A 20962-nucleotide genomic window follows, 5' to 3' on the forward strand; every position below is an offset into this window, starting at 1 on the left:
GCGTTATCTCGTTCTCCCCCGAATCTGCCCGCCAAATCTTGTCGATTCCAAAACCTCAAACGACCAAACGAACCTGGTTGTTTCATGGCGTTGCCTTTCATAGCTGTTATTCGCGTTCTCTTGAGATGGAGCGGGCCATTCAGCCATCACATTATTCATTAGCTGTGCGACCAGCTCCATCTTTATGTTTATTGCCATATCTCGAGACAGATTGAGATCTTGCAAAGAAACCATAATGTTCCTATTCTCTTACCCGAACCCTAGTTATATCTTCTTGTTGCATATTCTTCGCCATCCCAGAAGGGGCTGATGTTAGCTCGCAAAGTTGCGGAGAGTCTTGATGTACCTTGACTGAAGTGAATATACCCAGAGATACCCAGTTTTAGCTTGTCACCAAAGTTGGGTTGGAGTTATAGCGCCGGGGTGTTTGTTGATTCGGAGCAAATGGGATTTCTTTTTTTTATATTGGACTTTCGCATCACACAATTGACTTTACATGTTTTCATCAAATTCTCCATCTTTCCGAGTAGATTATATATCCAATGTCCAGAGCCTGGACTTTATATAGTCGAGATATTCCGGATACGGAAGGCGGTATCTATGTAAAGAAACCATTCTCCTCATAGTTACTACCTATGTACCTTTATCAACATTCCTTTTTTTTTTAACGGACTCAATTTCATTTCCAACTTCCTCAGTGAAATTCCCTTCACCCAACCCCCAATCATGGAGATGATCTTAAGAACCGTAGCTTGCGTAGTCCATATACCGAGAATCCGGGGAGGTGGAGGTATCCCCGCGACCGGAGACTTGCCAAGATCCTATGCTTTTCCAATTCCCCCTCTTCCCCCGGATACTTCTCCTTTTTAGCTACTTCTGTCTCCTTTCGACATTCGGGAATTAATTCCCTGGCTCGGCCTGTCTTGCCGATCTTAGTATGACAACCACTAGCGTTGCCATGCAATCTCCTCGGCCCGCGATCAAGCTAAATGAAACCTCAGCAGAATTGCCGTCTAATAAGAGGAAAGCATCCGACACATTAAAAGATGGTGTGGCACACCGCCAGAAAATCACCAGAGCCTGTGACTTGTGCAAAGTAAAGAAAACAAGGTGTACTGGTACTTTACCATGCACAAGATGCACACGACTGTCACTGCCGTGCAAATACAACGCCGCATACTCTCGGGGGCTACCACCAGACCCTCTTCCTGCATCACCGAGTCCATTGACCCCAACTGTGCGTCGTGCATTTGAGGATGTGGATGGGCACACGTCCACTAGCCCCAACCTACAGGAAAATGGTCGGGACTCGACTGTGACCGACAATCTAGTACTTCCAAAACAAAACCAGCACCAGCATGTGATATCATCGCGGAACTCACCAGAGCCAGGCTCAACGGATTTCGAGGGCAATTACCTCGGCCCTTCATCCGGTGTGTCGTTTCTCAATCGCGTATGGAGCCGTCTGCATCAAGATGAAACGACGCACTATCCGAATGAACTCCAAAATGAATCCTCGCAGAATACAGCTGTCTTCATGTTTGGCGATAAGCCCTACTCCAATCCCCAGGAGGTGGAATTTACCCTCCCATCTCTGGAAAAGGCATTGGAGCTGGTAGGGATTTACTTTGATTACACTATGGTGACTTATCGCTTTGTGCACAGAGGCAATGTGGAAGAGTGGACTAGACAGGTTTACAAAAATAACATCGGCCTCTCCAATCTCCCTGTGGGAAATATGGTTGCTCGGACTGCTATCGTTCTGATGATCATTGCTGTGACTACTTTGTTCGTTGAAATGAAGCCCGGGGCAACGCCTGGTGGGCGGGGTGAAAGGCTAGAGAGGTTAGTAATCTCTTGATGTGATCAAAAAAATTAGCTTTGCTGAGATATTGCAGTGAGCGCTGGTATGCAGCGTCAAAATACATGTCTTCCCTCGAGTCAGGACCGCCGCGACTAGAAACCATCCAGGCCCGGCTGGGCCAATGCCTATATCTGCTGTCATCATCACGGGCCAACGAATGCTGGTACTCATTCGGCACGACAGTGCAGATTGTGACTGCACTCGGTTTACACAGGAAATGGCCAGCCAAAGTCTCGAATAACGGGTGCTCGTCTCTAGAATTGGAGCTCCGCAAGCGCATCTTCTGGAGTGTATACACTCTAGACAAATATCTAAGCATTATGTTCGGAAGACCTCGACTACTCCACGATGAAGACATCGACCAAGAACTACCGAACGAGACGAACGACGAAGATTTACTGGAAGAAGATCTGACGCGAAGAACAGGATCTACAGACAGCATGATGATTGCCTCTGTTCTTCATTACCGGTAAGTCCCACACATACCTACCGTGTGGTTATATCATACAGCACCTAGGCACCTAACACCAAACTCAGACTCGGCCGTATTCTGGGCGATATATCTCGCCAGTTATACAGCATAAATACCCTCTCTCGAGACTCCCCTCTTGAGACCGCAATCCGCCTCACCTCAGAACTCGAAAAATGGAAAGAAACCGTCCCACCTTTATTCAACAGTGTTCACCCAACCAGTTTAATCCCACCCCTCTGCCGTCAAAGCCAAGTCCTCCAACTCGCCTACTCGCACGCCATGATCCACGTCACTCGCTCGTTCCTCTTGAACGATTTTACAGACCTCAGTCGCAGACCGACAATCCCGCACCCGATGGTCAACTCGCACGTCCAGAAATGCATTCGGGCTGCCGAGGACATCATGACAATGACCGATGGTCTCGCGCATCAAGGTGTGCTGATCCAGTCCTTCTGGTTCACACACTACGTGTGCTTCTGTGCTGTTTTGGTCGTTTACATCCATACTATCCAACAGCACCGAAAGTCATTGGGTCGATCTAGCTCAGCCTCTGTCTCTTCGGTCGGAAGTCCCGATGACTCGGATAAATTGCGCCAGCTCTTTTCTCTCGCTGAAACTTGTCAGCAACACCTTGCTGAAGCCACGCGCAAGAACTGTCCAAGTCGTCGCTACGGGATTATTCTGGAGGAGCTGAGAAGGGAGGTTCATCGACAGATTGGATCCAATGGGCCCGCTGTTGAATCTCGGGCTCATTCTTCTGGTAAAAATGATACTTTCTATGTCTCTGGAGAGGGTTCACAGAATGCGGACATGAAATCGATCCTCTTTGACACCCAGGCGGTTGATTTCATGATGCAACCATCCGATTTGGGGGTGACTACGGGAGATGATGCAGGCTTCCTTGAAAGCCTCGAGGGATCGATCTGGTGGGCTCAGCTTGACTCATGGGTATGTATTATGCTTTCCTTGGCGAGTACGAGTACGGAATCTCGATTGCCTATGCACACTTTTTGTTAACATTTCTTTTCTAGGCCTTGTCCAATCTCCCTAATGACCCATCTGCATTCAGCTTTTAAACACAGGATGGATGTAGCTCACGAGTCACAAAGCCAAAATCGCGTTCAATTGCAAATATACTGCTACGGCTCATGTCACATTCTGGTTATTCTTCCCTCAACATGCTATCCGGTCACAATTTCTGATTCAGTGGCGTTCAAAACTACATGATACCACCACGGTGAATGTTATCCAAGTAGTCATCGAACTTCGCAGACACCTCAATCACATCCTTGAGGTGATCATATGTGAGAACCTCCCTTTTCCACTTCGCGTATTGACGAGCCGTGGTGATGGCATTCCGAATTTGCCGACCATTCAACTTCTCCCTCTGAAGCACATCCAAGCTCCCCATAAGATTCTTAACATCAATACCATCTTCATCAAACTCACCCAGCCGCTTAATGAAAGTATTCCAAATAATTCGTCTCTGCTCCTCGCCAAGTGGAGGATAGTGCAGTGCCAGCTGAATGCGCGATTTGAACGCCTCATCGAAGGTGCCTACCCGGTTGGTAGTCAAAATCAGGATTCCCTCGAAATACTCCACCACGCGCAGGAATGCCGATACGAGCGCGTTCCGGTTCAGATCTTCTAGACCGCGCTGCTCAAGGAAAACATCTGCTTCATCGAGCAGGACTACGCAGTTCCAGATCTTGCCGAGGTGCAGCACGGACTCGAGGTACTTCTCCACCTCCTCTGGCTTGGTGCCGACGTCGCCACATGTGACTCGGTAAAGAGGCCTCTCGGCTATTTCAGCCACACTTTCTGCAGTCAGGGTTTTGCCTGTTCCTGGTCCACCGTGCAGAAGCAAGATAAGACCGTTGCCTTTGCCGGCGATCAGGTCGGCGGAGTATTCAGGCTCAACGTAGTTGGTCACCAGTGCTTCGATAAGACCTCTAGATTTGGAGTCGATGGCTAGACTCTCGAAGGCGTCTTTGTTCCACTCAACATGGGAGATGCGGTCGACTGAGAGATCGAACCATTTCTTGCGCCGGAGGTTGAAGCCAGTCACCCTCGGAGGCATCAGCATGCTGAATGGCTCTGGTGGGGGTTGATCTCTGGCCATGGTTCGCTCGTCGAGTGTGTGTTTGCGTGGGCCGTCATACAAATACCCGGTCATGTCTGGATGCAGTCTTTTGTATGTCTTCATGTCTATGATGTATCGGTCGTCGGCCTAGTAGCAACGGTTAGTTCCACTCATCATGGAAGGTTGACAATAAACACATACCATGGTTTGGAAATTCTCTTCCTCGGTCGCCTGATAGGACACATACTTCTGTGTGCGGAATGTCCAGAAAATCTCCCCACGGCGCTGAAGCTTCTGGATGAGATAATCGGGAGCATACTTGATTGGGAATACCGCAAGGTCTGTGATATCACACTCTTGGTCAGGGTCACTTTTGGGTAGAGGAAGGCTATAATCATGCGACAAATAACCCACTTCCGGCGACGACGGCATCTCCATGGCACACTGTGGCTTCGGCATCTCAAAACTGAGTCTAGTTCGGTATTTGTAAAAGTCGCCATCAAAGTTCCAAGTCTGGGCATTGATCAACCAACAAGCATTGCTGGTGCTATCAATTTCTGGGTATCGAGATGGCCAGTCCCTGGCTACATAACCTATATGCTCCTTGTTTTTCTGCGAAACCAGGATTTGGTTGGGCTTGAACAGATACTGAACGTATTCGGGACGAATTTTGCCTTGCTCAAAAAGCAGGTCTGCTGCAGTGTACTCTTTGCCGTAAGCCTCTTGGACATAGTCCATGAAGAGGTCGAATTGTCTATGTGCCTCAGAGCTCAGTCCTCGTTTGATTTCTGATTCTCCAGCACCCCGGTTATGGTAGACGAAGAGATAAGGCGACTGAACCTCTCCCTTGTCCCGGTAGTGGTTTTGCATGGATTTAAACTCCTTGCCCCCGAGGAAATCTGCGATGACGCCTTTGAGATCCTCGGACACTGGAAAAATGGTCTCACTGAATGGCTCTGGCTTGTCATACTTTGTGTTCGATGACTGCCGCTCAGCCCTTCTTTTGTAGTTCCGGAAAACCACAAAAGATATGTCTCTGTTGAGAGCGAGGTACAGCTCGAAGTTGATCAGCGGATCATTGCAGCGCAGATATGGCGCACCCATGTTTCGCTGGATGAGCTCGGGGGGTCGGTATAAATCCCCATCCATGGAGACCTGGACCGAGACCTCGACCTAGACCTGCGTTGTCTATGCCTAGGGCTGAATTCATCGCCACTACCATCCATGCTGTGATTCTCACTCGGATATGTGCCGTCTTTCTCAATTCGATAAAGAATCTGATACTTGGAGGCTATTGGGAGGGCAGGTTTTCCTTCCAGCTCCCGGACCTTGTCTCGAAGAGCTGCGATTTGGGCTTTGAGGTCATTGGCCTCTGACAAAGAGACACTTCCTTGGCTAGGAGGTGTGTATGTGTCTGAATGAACGGTGTTTGAATACTGCGGATCCATCTCGTATGATTCCACAGACTGTGGACTCGGAATTCGGGGCCTTACAGAATCGTAAGGGGGAGTATACACCGGGACTTGGGTATATTGGTAAGGGACAGGACCTGGCGGGAAAGGGCCTGGCATGCTTTGGCTGTTGGCTACCGGTGACCCGAAAGAAGGGACAGGGATATCAGGTTCGGGTGCTACATGATATCTCGTCTTGTTTCGTCGAGCGGCGTTCTCCCGTTCTTGTAGCATCGGTCGGAATGAATAGTCCATGTTATCTTGACTTCCTTGCCTCGTTCTGGGGCTTGAAATGTAAGATGTACCACCTATAGGGGGAAGAGAGGGGGAGGAGCTCTGCCTTCGGATGAAGCAGGAATCGGTTGCTCTTGTGAAGCAGCTTTGCTCAGGTCTTCGGAGATGGTGTTGGTCATGTATAGCTTATCGCGAAGGCGAGCTGAACTTGAATGAGAATACATTCCCACATACAGAAAGGATCAAGATAAATCAAATAGACTGTTCTACTGTCCAGAATGGGCAGGAAACACACAATAAATAGGGGACACGAGGGGATTCCGATACCAACCACCCCCGCGTCTTGAGCCTCTGGATTGTCATGTGGCGTGGCTGTGTGCATCATCTTAGGCTGGCTATATTTTCATGCATGGGTACCTATCTCATGCACGTTGTCTCTCCGCGTTTATCGAGTCCATCAGGTTATCTAGAAAGCCGGGTGGTGCTTGCCCTCTTGCGTAGTTGCCCGGACATGAGTATTTCACCGCATTGGAGTTTTATGCTTTATGCTTCATGCTTCATGCATCTACTCAATATATTCTTAAGGTCTACGGATGTTTGATGTTTCATTCATCATTCATTCTGAGAGGCAAAGATGACAACTTCCAGTAAGAAAGATACAACTCGAAGTCTTTTTAATCTCTGGATCCCAACTAAAGTCGTCGTCTCTGGAAAACCAAACACATCTCCAACTGATTATGGGACAACAGAAAGCCCGGCATCAGAGCCAATTATCCCAGGGACGGGAAAAGATCGGCTTAGGGTTCGCTTGACTCGCAGTGGCTCCAAGATTTTACTGTTGCTGGGCTTGCGTGGTTCATCCAAGAGTGAGTGGTATATCTCTTTCTATATGCCATTTACTGATTCTCTGCCGCAGGTAACAAAGGGTTTAGTGTCGACACGGATTGTTGTGATTCTGTACAGGCTGGCGATGAAAGCCCAAGTCCCTCAAACTCATCCTCCCCAAGTGATAATGGCGATGATGGCCCAGGATATCTCACTGCAGTAGCGTCCCCACAAAGTGAACCACTACCTGCCGCTCCTTCACTCAGTACCCCCACCGAAGGGGTTGAAACATTGTCTGAACCCCTACCCGACCTACGACCATCACCCGAGAGTCAAGGCGAATTGGCTGGTATCAACGACGTGCAGCAACATGCCACAGGTCAGGACCGTATGTCAACTACTGTCACTGAGCAGCCTAGCCCAACAAATCCAAAATTTGTTGATCGCTTTTCGCATAAGATCTCACTAGCGTTTGGCCAGCCCACTGTCATACGCCGTGCGCATCTTCGGTCAAGACTGAGTATCTTGCAGGTCAATTCTCCACTATTAGACAATCTGAGCCAACAGAGTGATTATGCCAATGATACCTCAGACTCATCAACCAGCCCCAGTAGTGGTGCTTCTCCTGCTGGCGGGAAGTCAACTCCACTCACTCCGCTCACGTCCGGAGGGCCGTCTCCTGCCTCGGATAAAGACAAGCAGCAGGATGGAAACGAAACTGCAGTGGAGCATTGGCCCTCTCTCTCTGAGATGAATGAAGTTGCCAGCCATTCAGACATCAATGCAATAACCATATCACCGTCAATCAAGACGGTGGAAGCGACCTCGGTGGCAAAGATTTACTTGGAACTGTATTTCAACTCCATTTTCCAAAGCAGAGACCCCCGACAGAAACGTCAGCTCGAGTTGGAGCAGCATATATATGCGTTTGAGCTCACACCCGAGGAGCGGTTGATGACGAGACACAACTGGGTCTTGCGAGAGAACGATTATCTACGACAGTGCCGTGTGCTCAAATGGAGTCGATACTGCACTCGAGGCGAAGGAGCCATCTCTATCGCGGGGTACAAACATGTGAAGGTCCTGGGGAAAGGAAGCTTTGGTGTTGTGCGCCTTGTTCGAGATGTTGGCTGTGATTCGAAAAGCTCCCATGAAGATGCCCCTCTGACTCTCAAAGACAACAATGTCCACTCCAGATCGAATCCTCTTGGGGCTCTAATGTATGCTATAGAAGGTGCTAAACACAGTCGTCGAAGGTATATGACCGGCAAAAGAAAGGAGGTATATGCCATGAAAGTCATCAAAAAGGCAGAGATGATCCGCAACTCCCAAGAAGGCCATATTCGAGCGGAAAGAGACTTCCTTGTTGCCTCTGAAACATCTCGCTGGGTTGTTCCTCTGATTAACAGCTTTCAGGATGCCAACAATCTGTATCTTGTGATGGATTACATGGTTGGTGGTGACTTTTTAGGGCTACTGATCCACAAAGATACGCTCCACGAGGACTGGGCACGTTTTTACGTCGCCGAAATGATATTGTGCATTGAGGAGGCACATAAACTTTGCTGGATTCATCGCGATGTCAAGCCTGATAACTTTCTCATCTCTGCGTCGGGCCATTTGAAAATTTCTGATTTCGGCCTGGCTTTTAATGGGCATTGGTCGCACGATCAAGCTTATTATAACAGCCATCGCTACTCCCTACTGGAGAAACTCGGCATTGATGTCAAGGGTGATTCCGAAGACCAGAAGGCGGTTACCGAAGCAAAAGAGCTCGCGCCTGAAATAAAATTGCACAGTCTGAATGACTATACTCTTCATGGACCATCCTCGACAAGTTTGCTGGATTGGCGAGACAACAAGGGGCGACGCAGATTCGCAAAAAGTGTTGTTGGAACCAGTCAATACATGGCACCTGAGGTCATTCGTGGTGAAATGTATGACGGACGATGCGACTGGTGGAGCTTGGGTATCATTCTATACGAGGTAGGTCGCTCGACATTCCCATTTTTTGTATTAGATTCTCATGGCGTTTCCAGTGTCTATACGGTTTCACACCCTTCGCCTGTGAAAATCGCCACGATACAAAGATCAAGATCCTTGTGAGTATCTCCTTAGTTCCCTTTGTTCTGAACATTTCATTCTGAAACTTCTGAAGCAACACTCACGAACTCTGCAATTCCCACGAGAGAAATCCACGGACAAGTTAGTCTCTCAGGATGCCATGGACCTGATTGCCGGGATTCTCCAAGAGCGCGAATATCGCCTATGCTCTCCCAAGTATCAAGCCAATGATATACTGAATGGACGTCCTGTCTCAACTCAAATTCTGTACTCCATGGACCCGCGGTACAGAAATATCGCGAGCTACTACGTATACCCTAACGATGCAGCAGACATCAAGATTCATCCGTTCTTCCGAGGTATTCGATGGCAAGATCTCCACATGTGCCAGCCACCAATGATCCCTAGGGTCAAGAGCTGGGAGGACACTCGATATTTTGACGACTGGAAGTTGCCCGGCGACGTTGCCGAGAATGCTACTGGTACTGACCCGGAGGATGCTGACCAAGAGCTTGACGAGATCGCCCCTGGGAATCAAGAAATGAATCCAGTGAAAGACGCTGACCCGCCAGTTGCTGAGACTACCCCACGTATAGCACAGGAGCAGGCGAAAGACGCCGAAAGGAAAAAGGAGAGGAAGCGTCCTCGCGATAAGATCCTTCGAGACAAACAGATGAGCAAGACAGTCTTGGACATCCGCAAAAAGGGTGCTTTTCTGGGGTATACATACCGGCGACCCAACAACGTTGCTTTGGCTTTCAGCACATCGCGAGGACGTCAACCGTATGCCCGAGGTCAATTGGCCGGCTTGTATACATCGTGACTACACAGACCAAAGTCGTGGACTCACAAGTTGATGCCCTACTCGATTTGGAACAGACTTGTTGGCTATTGTTACATTTCCATTCACTCCATAAGCCATCGTCCTTACGGTGGGTCAGACATATCCACATAACTCTCTTTTCATTTTGTATAGCACCTCATTCCCTCATAGGTGACCGCTCACCCTCCTTGGGACCACGGTCTTCACTACACTCTCCCTCTTATGTATCTTTAGGAATGAATATATTATCATGGACAGATGTTAGCCTACGGTGTCCAAAAAGCCTCGTTAGCAGATTGAATACATCCTATTTCCTATGATACTTCATCAAAGATGAATGAAGTGAAACGCCCAAAAGGAAAAGCAATAACGGGGGAAAATTCATACAAACAGCAGGAATCAAGTGCCTATGTATGGTCTCAAATCACATCTGATGGGCAGGAAACCGGGGTATCGGAGGACAAATTCAGGACAGAGAAGCTTTTAGGGGGTATCAAGTTCGGAGCAGATGAATATAAGAGGGAAATCATTAAGGAGAAACGTGCATAGGTGGCGAAGAACATGCGAACTGAGTTCACAGAACCGGCGCGCTCATGGAGAAAGCTGAATCCGTGACACGATCCTCGGGCTTCATAGTACCATTGAGCAAAGGACAGAGCTTCTTGTTTGTTTTGATGTGCCCGACCTGACCACAGTTGGCACACTTGCGTTGAGTACCAGCAGGCTTGCCGTCCGGATCGCCAGAGCGAGGTATGCCCTTTTGTTTCTCGCGGGCGAAACGACGCTCCTTGTTGCGGTTGAGACGGCCGAGCTCGGCCTCGATCAACTTCCTGTTGCGGGCGTCCACTTCTGGATCGCCTGTAGGCTGGAGAGATTCCAGCTTTGTGTGCATGGCTTCGTTATGGTGACGGTGTTGGATGTAGTGCCTGATCACTCGAGGATCGAACACATGTTGTTCCTGCTCCACGATTTCGCCGTTGTCCAGCTTGACCTGGCGGGTGATGCGCAACACTTTGCCGCGCTGGCTGTTGAAGCTCATTTTGCTGAACTGACTTGTTGTCTCATCGTCACGACGATATGGCCCAGGTGTTGGTGCTTCAGATCGAGGTGTTGGTTTGTTGAACTGGTATTCCTCTTCTTGGTCCACGTCGCTTTCCTGGTCGGAATGCTCAATGGTGGAGGACAAGCTGCTTTTTTGAGCGTCCCAGATCCGACGAATGGATGTTTCGTATGATCTTTGCTGGCGGGCAACATTGTAGCTGTGGCCTCCAAGCTCCTTAAGTCGCTGCGCGTCCAGCTTATCTTCAACACTTTCGCCGATAGCCTTGAACCCACCCTTCATGCTTGTTTTGATGAAGTTATAGCCCTCGCCACGGCCGGTGGGATCTCCTTCGCCATGAAGTTTCAGCATAGCCTTACCTTGGGAGGCCAACAAGAAGTTACGAGTTGCCTTCCAAGGAGCCATCTGCTGCTCGAAGCTCTCAAATTCTTCATCTTCTTCGTTTTCACCGCCAGTCTCGGCATCGTTGCCATAACCGGTGTCATGGAGATGCTGCTGTCCAATCTGCATTGATTCCAGAAGACAAACATCTTCGGGTTGGACCCATGAGCGGATTGTGTCTTGGTCTGGGAGGACTGGATCCAATGGCTTCCAATATTTAGTATCTTTGTCGTGTTGAAGGAAATCCTTGACCTTCTGTCGGTTCTGCATATCTGTGGTGTTGGGTATGTGAGCTGTAACATCGCTGATCGCGAGTCGCTCATCCGGGCTCTTCTTCAATAAACGGTACACCAGCATCTTCATGCGATTCTTGGCGACAGTTGTCACCTTGCGTGAATGCGGTCCGGGGATGTCGACCGATGGGAATTGCTGTCCCGCGACGTAGAAATTCTCTATATTGCGCAGGAAATAGTCACTGCCACCGACTCCAGTGGTGCTGCGGACCACGAGGAAGTCCGTTGACTTGGGTTGATGCGGGAATAGCGGTGCTCGGTACATGGAGTTTGAGATTGCGGGGGAAATTTCGCCAGGGTCAACATGGCCAAAGATTGAGTAGGGACTCTTATCCTGGGGTAAGAGAACAACTGTTTCGCCAATATCTGCCCTTGGGCGAGTGGGATCATCAATGTTCTTTCGTCGGTAATAATTGATGAAACGGTTGCACATTCCAAAGTTGGCTAGCGTCATGGGCTGCTCCTCGGAGTACTCTACCAGTAGGACATTGGAGTTATCTCCCATGGACAATGACTTTGTGGAATCATAGACAGTTTTCGCATCTTTGCCACGTAAGTGCTTCCGTCTAAGCTGAACCGGGTTCTTGAACCAAGCGGTTTGCCCAGGCCGGAAGGCCATAGCAGGTCGGTGGAAAGATCTAGCTTCAGCCTTGGCCAACTCAGTCTTGTAGTAGGGCCACTGCAAACGCAGGGCTGGCAAAGCGTGCTCGAGTGTGACGTTGCCAAGAGTACTGCGGATCTTGTTCTGATGATTCTGCTTGAGCATGTCGTATGCTTGATCATTCGAAATGTTATATCGCTGGGTGAGACGGCGCGTCAGATTGAGGTCTACTTCATCCCTAGTGCGAGGAGCGGCGTGCTTCGGCTTGTTTGCAACGGCATCCGCTCTTAATTCGTCGACAAGAATGTTCGGATCATTGAGGTCAATTGTGACTCTTTTTGCGATTTTCATTGTCGCTTGTTCCGGGTCATCCAATAGTGGGATATCAATATGCGACAGAGCAATAACATCCATCGGAGTTGGGCCGGTCTTTCGTTTCTTGTTCGGACTCTCGGTTTCCATGAGCCAATCTGCTTCATCCTCATCAAAGTTACCATCTTTTCTTTGTGACAATGCCATCTCTTCTGGGTCAGTGCTGGAGACATCATCCTTAACATCCCAGTCCACACAAATCGTTCGAAGATCTTGCATGGTGAAGCCACCCGGTAGCACTTCATCTCCGTCCACATCATCCAGGTCAATGTCTTCCTTTGTATCCTCCTCCGCCTCTTCCCCATCCTCTTCGCGGTCTGACTGTGTGATCATCACCAAGCCAAGAGTTTCATGATCAAGGCCACGCTTCAGGGGTTGGCCGGTTCGGAATGTACGCTCATGATCAGCCGCCAGCTCGATATTCACTTTCGTCGGCAAAACAGGCTTAGGCGGCTTGGTCGGCTGTTTTCCAATAAATATGGCCTTCTTGTGGGGAATCAACTCGAGCCAACGTGGAAGAGTGTTGCGGTCGAACGAGGGAAACAGGGAATGCAAAAGCTCTTCGTGGTTCTCAGGCGGCGCAGGTGGGTTTTCAACGCCTGACATGGCGAACAACTGCTGCTGAAGTTTCCAGGCGCGGAGTTCAACAGGATTCATGTCTTCCGACAAGATACTGTCATCATCCGGGAATTCATCTTCCTCCATCATAGGTGGCTCTGGCTGAGGTTCCGGGACTGGCGGGATTGGTGGTAGGTCAACGGGCGCATCTTTTAAGGGCATTTCTTCGTCTTCGAAAAGGCCACGGGTAGAATCATCCTGTCCAGCAGGAGGCGGCGAAAAAGAACCTTCGCCAAAGAGGTCATCGAGATTGTCATCCTGTGCTTGTGCCCCCTCTCCCTGATCACCAAAGAGATCGTCGCCGTTTCCGAAAAGAGCGGCTTCGTCTGAGCCCAGGTTCGCGAAAGGATCTTGATTGTCGTCCACTGCAGGCAAGGCTGGGGCTGGGCGTCCGATTTCCTCTTCCTCCGGAAGTTCATCGTCGTCAAAATCTTCGTAGTCGATCGCATCGTCGGCTTTTTCACCAACTTCCAGATCACGCGACAAGAAATCTAGAGAGGGGCCGTTATCTTCGTAGTTGTTCAGTTGTCGCATCACATCGTCGAAATCGGTATCTTCGCCCTCCGGGGCCTTCGGTGTTGCGTGAGGCATGCTGGGCAAGTACGCTTGTGTTTAAGATGAGAAGAGTGTTGTAAATGAAGAAAGCGTTAGATCCAACAAGTTGGTGAGAGAAATCGTAGGCTAAGAATGTAGGCGCGAGCCAGGCAAGGCGACGACACGATTCAGAGTATGCACATCTGGGTATTATGCGAGTCTGCGGTTTTGACTTGGCTTTCACCGTGGCTCTGGTCGCGCAGGAGAGAGGAGAAGAGGAGGGGCGTGTCGGACAGGTGGTCGAAGAGAGAAAACGGGTTTCCAGGATAATGCGCAAGGGACGGGACACGCTAACCCGATAAAGTAATCAGCTCGATGCCTGAAGTTCCATACTTGAGGGTTCAATAACTAGGATCTTTTCAAAAAAGATAATGAAAAACAATAGAGAAAATAATACATGTTAGAAGTAAAAATACATTTGAAATTATTGTCCGATGAATAGCAAGCATAAGTCATGACACATTGAAATCCCCATAGAAAATACACAATGCCTTGCTTGCACCCTCCATGCAATAGTGCATTACTGTAGCCTTCTCACCCTCAGGAACCAGCTTTGCAATCTGTTTCAGATCAGAGGTCCTTGGGATGTAAAGTACCATGTGCTTGCTGAATACTGAGTATTCATCATACAATCTTTGGAGGGAGTATGGCTCCATGGTCTTCAGGTTGAATACCTGATCTGAACGATATCCTGGGCCTGTTACAATTAGTTCATGTCACGGAAGCATAGATCTGGTGACACTTACCTCCCCACGGTGGGCTTGCAAAAACGACACTGTACGGTGCCAATTCTTTAAGTTGATTTTTAAGAATCTCGAAACAATCGCCTTCGAACCAAGTGATCTTGTCCTCCACTCCATAGATTTTCGCGTTATGCTTTGCGCACTTGAGGACAGCGGGATTTTTTTCAATCGCGTAGATCCGCTTCCATTTTCCTGTCAAGGCAAATGCGATGGTGTTTCCGCCTGCGCCAGCGAAGGCATCCACGAGAATACTGCGCCCAGCGGGCGCTGACTTGGCAATCTGTGAAGCTATTTCGCTAAATAAATGTTAGTAGAAAGTCCGATGTAATATATAAGAGTCACGAACTTGGCAACTGGTTCTGGTGTGACGCCAAACCAAGCATCATCCGTCAACCATACACCATCATCGTACTTGGAAAATATCCGGTATCGTTGTGCCCAGTAGCTGGTAATTGGGTTAGCATTGGTATTTCTCGATGACAATAGCGCTTACTTCTGGATGTCCCAGGGCACCTCGTGCAAACTGCTGTAGTGATGCACCTCTGGAGGCGCGTCTTCGTCTGCCATGATGCAGTGCAGCGATAAAGCGAGATGATCGATCCATTCTCGATAACTGATAAAGAGGGATGGTGTTTGCATGGTTTGCACATGTGTATCTGGCCAGCTCGCCCGAGGTAAACACATCTGACCATAGCTTCCTTATTCCTCATTCGATCACCTCTCGCAATCTGAATTATAGCAGATAATTATGTTCGGCGCATTAAATCGATTCATCGGCCGGCTAGACGGAGAGCCTAGCCAGCAGCCTCGCAACGGCCCCAGTGATAATGCATTCGGTTTCCAGGTCCTCCGCAACAAAGACCCAGAACTGCCTCTAGAGCCATGGTTTGACTTTATCGTGGGTATCAACGGTCATACAATTGTGAGTACAGAGTATCATTTTAATCCCCTGCATTATAGCATCGCTCACACTGACATACAGGAAGATCCAGACCCGAACCTCTTTGCGACAGAATGTCGAAATTGCGCTGGGGGAAGCTTGACACTTGAAGTGTGGAGTGCGAAGGTAAGGATACTAAGATGGTATCTTTGATTCCAGCTAAATTTATATCCTATCAGGGTCAACGAACACACACGGTCACTCATCCTATACCGCCAACGAACCCCTCCCTCGGCCTCGCGCTGCAGCTTGCTCCCCTCTCTTCTACACAAAACATTTGGCATGTTATTGCAATTCCATCGCCCCTCAGCCCCGCGTATCGAGCCGGGTTGCTTCCTTACTCAGACTATATCATTGGAACCCCCAGCGGGACATTAAGAGGGGAGTCGGCACTCGGGGAGTTGGTTGAAGATCATCTAAATCGCACGCTGGTTCTGTGGGTTTACAACAGCGAATTTGATGTGGTTCGCGAGGTTGAGCTTGTTCCTACCAGAGGCTGGGGAGGCGAAGGCGCCCTTGGTGCAGAGTTGGGATACGGTGCTCTTCACCGACTACCCATTGGACTTGGAGAAGAGGTTGAGGGACCAGGGGAGGTTGTATTCGAGACACGCGAGGATGGGACTGCTGCCCCGGTAGGTGGCCCTGCAAGCGCTGTACCTGGAATTGCAGCCCCGCCGGGTAACTTCCTAGTCCCAGCAAACATCGCGGCACCGCCGCCCTTGGCCTCCGCTCAAGCAAGAGTTGCTTCGCCGTTAGAGAGCAGATCGTCCGCCAGCCGTCGTGCAGGAAAATCACGGCCAGCGGCATCGCCCAACAGAGCCTTTGATGATTACTTTGCCGAGGGTGAAGAGAAAAGTCGGGCGCAAGACTATGCGCCGTCACGGCATGGAACTCCACTACCTCCGCCCCCGAAGGCAGGAGTCTCGTCCTCTCATTCGGGGAGCCCTGCGCCGGAGGGATCACCAGGGCCTGCGCAGGAAGAGTAAGTAGCTTAGAGCAATCAGAAATCAATTTAATGTAGAGTATGACGAAATCAAATTATGTCGATCATCGCAAGCTACCTATTCCCATGTGCAAGCGTACGCCCATAGGTGTTCTTGTCAGGCCACCTACTTTATCACTGAACGACTCAAACAAAAGGAATCAATCCGGTTATGTCTTCGGATCTACGAGTTCTAAGCGTACATATGCAACAAATGAGTCCGCGCTATAGCCCCAAACAGCCGAGCTATATTTAGTGGCCCTTGCTCACCAGCTGCTCCAACTTCTTCCGGGTGTCACCAATCTTCTCCTCCATCATCTGGCGCGCCATTCCACTGTGCGCAATGCCAGTGTACCAGATGTGCTCCGCACGCTCACGGGCAGCCGAGTGCTTCTCTGCAAGGGCGGGGACCTTCTTCTCGTACTCCCAAACCAAGTCTCCGACATTTCGCATCGTCACGGGCAGAAGAGTGTAGGCCGCAGCAGTACCGAAAGCGAGCGGCGATGCAGTGCGGAGGAGGATGCCGCGGTTACGCGAGACAATCGAGCCAGCCATGGCGGCCACGACGACGTAGACACCGCCGGGCAGGAGACGCTCGCCGGACTCAGCAGAAGGTGCGAGCGAAGCAACGGTGTTGGTGAAGCAGTTTTCGATGTTGAGGGCCCGAGACAGGAAGTTGTTGAAACCCTGCTCTGCGGCAAGGGAGTGTGAGTAGAGGAAGAGGCGAGCTTGTCGGACCTGGGCGGTCAGGATGTCTGTCGGGGTGGGCGAAGAGGGAGCTGGTTGCGCAGCCGGCGCAGAGATCAGCTTGGAGGTGGCAGGCGCAGCAACCTGGGAGGGCTTGGAGTGTTCAGGAATGTCGGCTGGGAAGTCATCGTAGATAGGTTTCCGCTATATTGGGGAAACAGTCGTGTCAGACCAAGCCTTTCAGGCATTCAATAGAGCTAGGAATATATCTGGTCATACATTATCTCGGGGCTCTTCTGCGAATGCTGTCTTCTTAGGGTACAGAGCAATACCTCCCGCAAGGAGAGTGGCTGCGATCGGAGCCACAGCCCGCTGGGCACAAATCAGCATGGAAACGGGACATTGGGGAATCAATTGCATCCAACTTTGAAGCAGGCAATTATACAAAGGCATACCTGTTGCAACATCGGCCGGAATGACATCCTGAGGGTGTGGGGGGAGGGGAATGGGGGGGAGCTGGTAGTGAGGATGAAGCAAAGTCGTGTTGGAGCAAGACGGGAATTCTTCGGCTCGGCGGAACCTCCAGAAAACTCCGTCATTGCCCGTTCTCCTTGACTCTATGTTTCTTTGAATAGGGGATTTGTGAATTTACAATTTCCAATGATTTTAATCTGTTTTTGATACAGTATCTACAATGCTTCGCCCTTTGCGACGAACATGGACATGTCGCAAATGCCTACATCTGCGCCCTCAATATCGAGCCTTCGAGAGCGCCGCATCCTCTCCGTCAACATCGTTTGAGTACATTCCGGCCGATAACAGTGCACCAAGAAAAAAGACCGACGACCATACGCTACGCCGTGTTTTTGACTCCCAGCCCTTCTGGAAGGAGTTCTCCCAGCAGCGCACGACCACGGTCTCAAAGCAAGCCGGATTAGTCCAAAACCAATACCTGACAAGCCCCGAGGGCTTTAGGACATTCGCAAATGTCTCGCTGCAAAGGTGCCAGGCTATTGTAGCCAAGGTGCTTGCCGCCTCGACAGTTGAACAATACAGGGCCCTAGCACGAGACCTTGACCAACTGAGCGATCTCCTGTGTCGTGTCATCGATCTGTCCGATTTCATTCGAACTATTCACCCCGATCCGCGGATACAAGAAGCAGCCACGCAGGCGTGGGCTCTTATGTTTGAATATATGAACGTTTTGAACACAACCACGGGGCTTCATGAACAGCTCAACAAGGCCTTGAACAACCCCGATGTGACATCATACTGGACCGAGGCGGAACGGATCGTGGCACAGATCCTCAACAAGGATTTCTCGAACTCCGCAATTCATATGCCGCCCAATGTCAGGCAGCGGTTTGTGAATCTCTCGAATGATGTGAGCCAGTTAGGTTCCGATTTCATGAATGGCGCGGAGCCTGCAAGGTCCCAGGTGGTCTTTGGTGCCAACAGCCTCCAAGGATTGGATCCTATGGTAATCTCCAAAATCAAGCGGTGGAATAAGAAAGCGCCAGTTCCGACGATGGGGATTGTCCCTCGGCTTGCTCTACGGTCGGTGCATGAAGAAGAAGTTCGCAAAGACATCTATCTCGCCACTCGAACATCCAGCAAGCGCCAGCTTCAGAGGTTGGAGGAACTTCTAATGAAGAGGGCAGAGTTGGCACAACTTACGGGCTACAATAGCTTTGCGCACATGACTCTCGGTGACAAAATGGCCAAGACCCCCGAAGCGGTATCGAACTTCCTGACTTCGCTTGTATCAAGCAACCAGGGTCCAGTCCGGGAAGAATTATCTAAGCTACAGGACTTGAAGGGAGGCTCCTCCCTACAGCCCTGGGACCACGCATACTACGTTCACAGGCGTGTTCTAGCGTATTCCCAAGCTCGTCGGTCTCGTCACATGGGTGTTGTCAATGAGTTCTTTTCTTTGGGAACAGTGATGCAAGGTCTCTCTCGACTCTTTGACCGTTTGTATGGTGTTCGTCTAGTTCCTCATGAAGCATCTCCCGGCGAGACTTGGCATCCCGACGTTCGTCGATTGGATGTAGTGGATGAATCGGAGAATCATATTGCAGTCGTCTACTGTGACTTGTTTACACGACCGAGCAAACACCCAAATCCGGCTCACTTCACTCTGCGCTGCTCGCGCGAAATCTCTGCAGAGGAGGTCGCCGAGTGTGCCTCTATGAACGAATCGGCGCACCCGAATGACGGCATGGCCACTGGTGTAGATCCACAAACTAAAACCCTGCGCCAACTCCCAACCATTGCCCTCGTCTGTGATTTCCAGGAACCTCAGGCCAACGGCACTGGCCAGCCAACTCTCTTGAGTGAGCAGAGTGTTCGCACCTTGTTCCATGAGATGGGCCACGCTGTCCACTCCATCCTGGGCCAGACGCCCCTGCAGTCTATCTCCGGTACTAGATGCGCCACGGACTTCGCCGAGCTTCCCTCCGTATTGATGGAGAGCTTTGCGACTGCGCCAGAGGTACTGAGACTCTACGCGCGACACTGGAAGACCGACCAGCCTCTATCTGAGAGCATGATGCAGAGCATGGAGCTAGACCGCACTGCGCATGGGTCTATCTATGGTGCCGTTGAGAATGAAGCACAGATCCTCATGGCACTCGTTGATCAGGCATATCACTCGATCCCAGCTGAAATCAGCTCGGCTGGCATTGATTCCACCGATATCTATCATCGAGTCTTTTCCGAGTATTCTAGTCTGCCCGACCCAAGTAATGTCCAGCCACGTACCTCTTGGCAGGGCTTCTTCGGCCACTTGTATGGCTACGGGGCCACGTACTACAGCTATATCTTTGACCGCGCAATCGCGAACAAACTCTGGCAGGATGTCTTTTTGTCTGGTCAGGCCGCAACTGATCGAGCCGCCGGTGAGCGATACAAGAACGAAGTCCTTCGCTGGGGTGGTGGCCGCAATGGCTGGCAATGTGTGGCTGGCGTCCTGGGGAGCAGTAACCCCTCCAATACCAACGGACGGTTGGCTGAAGGTGGTGATGAGGCTATGCGTGAGGTTGGTCGCTGGGGCCTCGGGCGCGAAGGTGTGTCTGGGTAATCTGACTGTGTACTTTTATTGCTTTCTAGTACATGTATACCTGCCTTAAAGGGCTTTGTAAATAATCAAAACATAGGTTCATGATATGATTTGGTCTATTCTTTTCAAGTAAACTCTTGGGGCTTGAACCAGGCTCACTGTGGACAAAGGTGGACAAAGGTGGACAAGTGAGTATCATTGAATACGGCCGCACGGACATCACCACATGCTATCGTGCATCTGAACCATAACCAATAGCCTTAGGTAATCCAATGATCACCGGTGTGCATTGGACGCAACGTCTGAGACTAGGCTCCTGAGTAGCGCCGTTGGGGGCTGATGGCGGGGTGACTTAGAATGTCTCACTGCCCCTTTGTCTTGTATGTTGTAGATGTTTACTATTCACAGGTGTAGATATTATGCATGCTTGAAAAGCCTGCAGACATAGATTATGTTTCTTAGGACATAGACAAAGTATGACATTCCCTAAACCTAAGGACCTTATCGCGTGTTTACAATCTATTCGGTGCCTCTGACGTCCTTAATTCTGCATGATGGCTTGCTGTAGGCCACCCTACTAGCAGGCGAACTGTGATGTTGGATATTGCCTAGGCACATGCTCTTTATCCATTGTAGGGTCGTATTCTAGCCCGAATTCCCCTTAATACTCAGATCTGTCCCTGGGATGAATCCTATTAATACAGAGTACCTTCAAGTCTGAGCACCTAGGCCTTCTTATCTTCTTATACCTGCATTCAATCTGCAATAGAAGTACGGATTACCCCCATATATACTTCAGGATTCACCGCTATCT

The 20962-nt window shown here is 50.0% G+C and overlaps 9 protein-coding genes across 9 annotated transcripts; 4 read left to right on the top strand and 5 right to left on the bottom strand.

The window, feature by feature from the left end:
* Positions 1-937: 937 nt before the first annotated feature.
* Positions 938-3412, top strand: N7447_001571 (Zn(II)2Cys6 transcription factor; the record flags this gene model as incomplete). Its single annotated transcript, XM_057225847.1, has 4 exons — positions 938-1845; positions 1899-2333; positions 2402-3284; positions 3368-3412. 4 exons carry the CDS (start codon positions 938-940, stop codon positions 3410-3412), a joined length of 2271 nt encoding a protein of 756 aa, XP_057089863.1.
* A 143-nt stretch (positions 3413-3555) lies between these two features.
* On the bottom strand, positions 3556-6125 carry N7447_001572 (ATP-binding protein; the record flags this gene model as incomplete). The annotated part of the gene is given in 4 exon segments (XM_057225848.1): positions 3556-4566; positions 4621-5592; positions 5639-5646; positions 5660-6125. 4 exon segments carry the CDS (start codon positions 6123-6125, stop codon positions 3556-3558), a joined length of 2457 nt encoding a protein of 818 aa, XP_057089864.1.
* Positions 6126-6178: 53 nt separating this feature from the next.
* On the bottom strand, positions 6179-6467 carry N7447_001573 (ATPase AAA-type core; the record flags this gene model as incomplete). Its single annotated transcript, XM_057225849.1, has 2 exons — positions 6179-6311; positions 6400-6467. 2 exons carry the CDS (start codon positions 6465-6467, stop codon positions 6179-6181), a joined length of 201 nt encoding a protein of 66 aa, XP_057089865.1.
* Positions 6468-6738: 271 nt separating this feature from the next.
* On the top strand, positions 6739-9816 carry N7447_001574 (serine/threonine-protein kinase; the record flags this gene model as incomplete). Its single annotated transcript, XM_057225850.1, has 4 exons — positions 6739-6970; positions 7021-8915; positions 8969-9031; positions 9088-9816. 4 exons carry the CDS (start codon positions 6739-6741, stop codon positions 9814-9816), a joined length of 2919 nt encoding a protein of 972 aa, XP_057089866.1.
* A 574-nt stretch (positions 9817-10390) lies between these two features.
* On the bottom strand, positions 10391-13732 carry N7447_001575 (DUF3591 domain-containing protein; the record flags this gene model as incomplete). The annotated part of the gene is made up of 1 exon (XM_057225851.1): positions 10391-13732. The coding sequence occupies one exon, from the start codon at positions 13730-13732 to the stop codon at positions 10391-10393; it is 3342 nt and encodes a 1113-aa protein (XP_057089867.1).
* A 455-nt stretch (positions 13733-14187) lies between these two features.
* On the bottom strand, positions 14188-15117 carry N7447_001576 (RNA methyltransferase; the record flags this gene model as incomplete). The annotated part of the gene is made up of 4 exons (XM_057225852.1): positions 14188-14432; positions 14482-14774; positions 14825-14923; positions 14972-15117. 4 exons carry the CDS (start codon positions 15115-15117, stop codon positions 14188-14190), a joined length of 783 nt encoding a protein of 260 aa, XP_057089868.1.
* A 109-nt stretch (positions 15118-15226) lies between these two features.
* Positions 15227-16404, top strand: N7447_001577 (uncharacterized protein; the record flags this gene model as incomplete). Its single annotated transcript, XM_057225853.1, has 3 exons — positions 15227-15400; positions 15461-15544; positions 15598-16404. The coding sequence occupies 3 exons, from the start codon at positions 15227-15229 to the stop codon at positions 16402-16404; spliced, it is 1065 nt and encodes a 354-aa protein (XP_057089869.1).
* A 248-nt stretch (positions 16405-16652) lies between these two features.
* Positions 16653-17686, bottom strand: N7447_001578 (MICOS complex subunit MIC26/MIC27; the record flags this gene model as incomplete). Its single annotated transcript, XM_057225854.1, has 3 exons — positions 16653-17291; positions 17367-17459; positions 17543-17686. 3 exons carry the CDS (start codon positions 17684-17686, stop codon positions 16653-16655), a joined length of 876 nt encoding a protein of 291 aa, XP_057089870.1.
* A 95-nt stretch (positions 17687-17781) lies between these two features.
* N7447_001579 (mitochondrial intermediate peptidase) lies at positions 17782-20169 on the top strand (the record flags this gene model as incomplete). Its single annotated transcript, XM_057225855.1, has 1 exon — positions 17782-20169. The coding sequence occupies one exon, from the start codon at positions 17782-17784 to the stop codon at positions 20167-20169; it is 2388 nt and encodes a 795-aa protein (XP_057089871.1).
* Between the last annotated feature and the right edge of the window lie 793 nt (positions 20170-20962).

The sequence above is a fragment of the Penicillium robsamsonii genome (assembly GCF_028829455.1).
Source record: "Penicillium robsamsonii strain IBT 29466 chromosome Unknown utg000001l_segment0_segment0, whole genome shotgun sequence".
NCBI classification, from domain to species: domain Eukaryota; kingdom Fungi; phylum Ascomycota; class Eurotiomycetes; order Eurotiales; family Aspergillaceae; genus Penicillium; species Penicillium robsamsonii.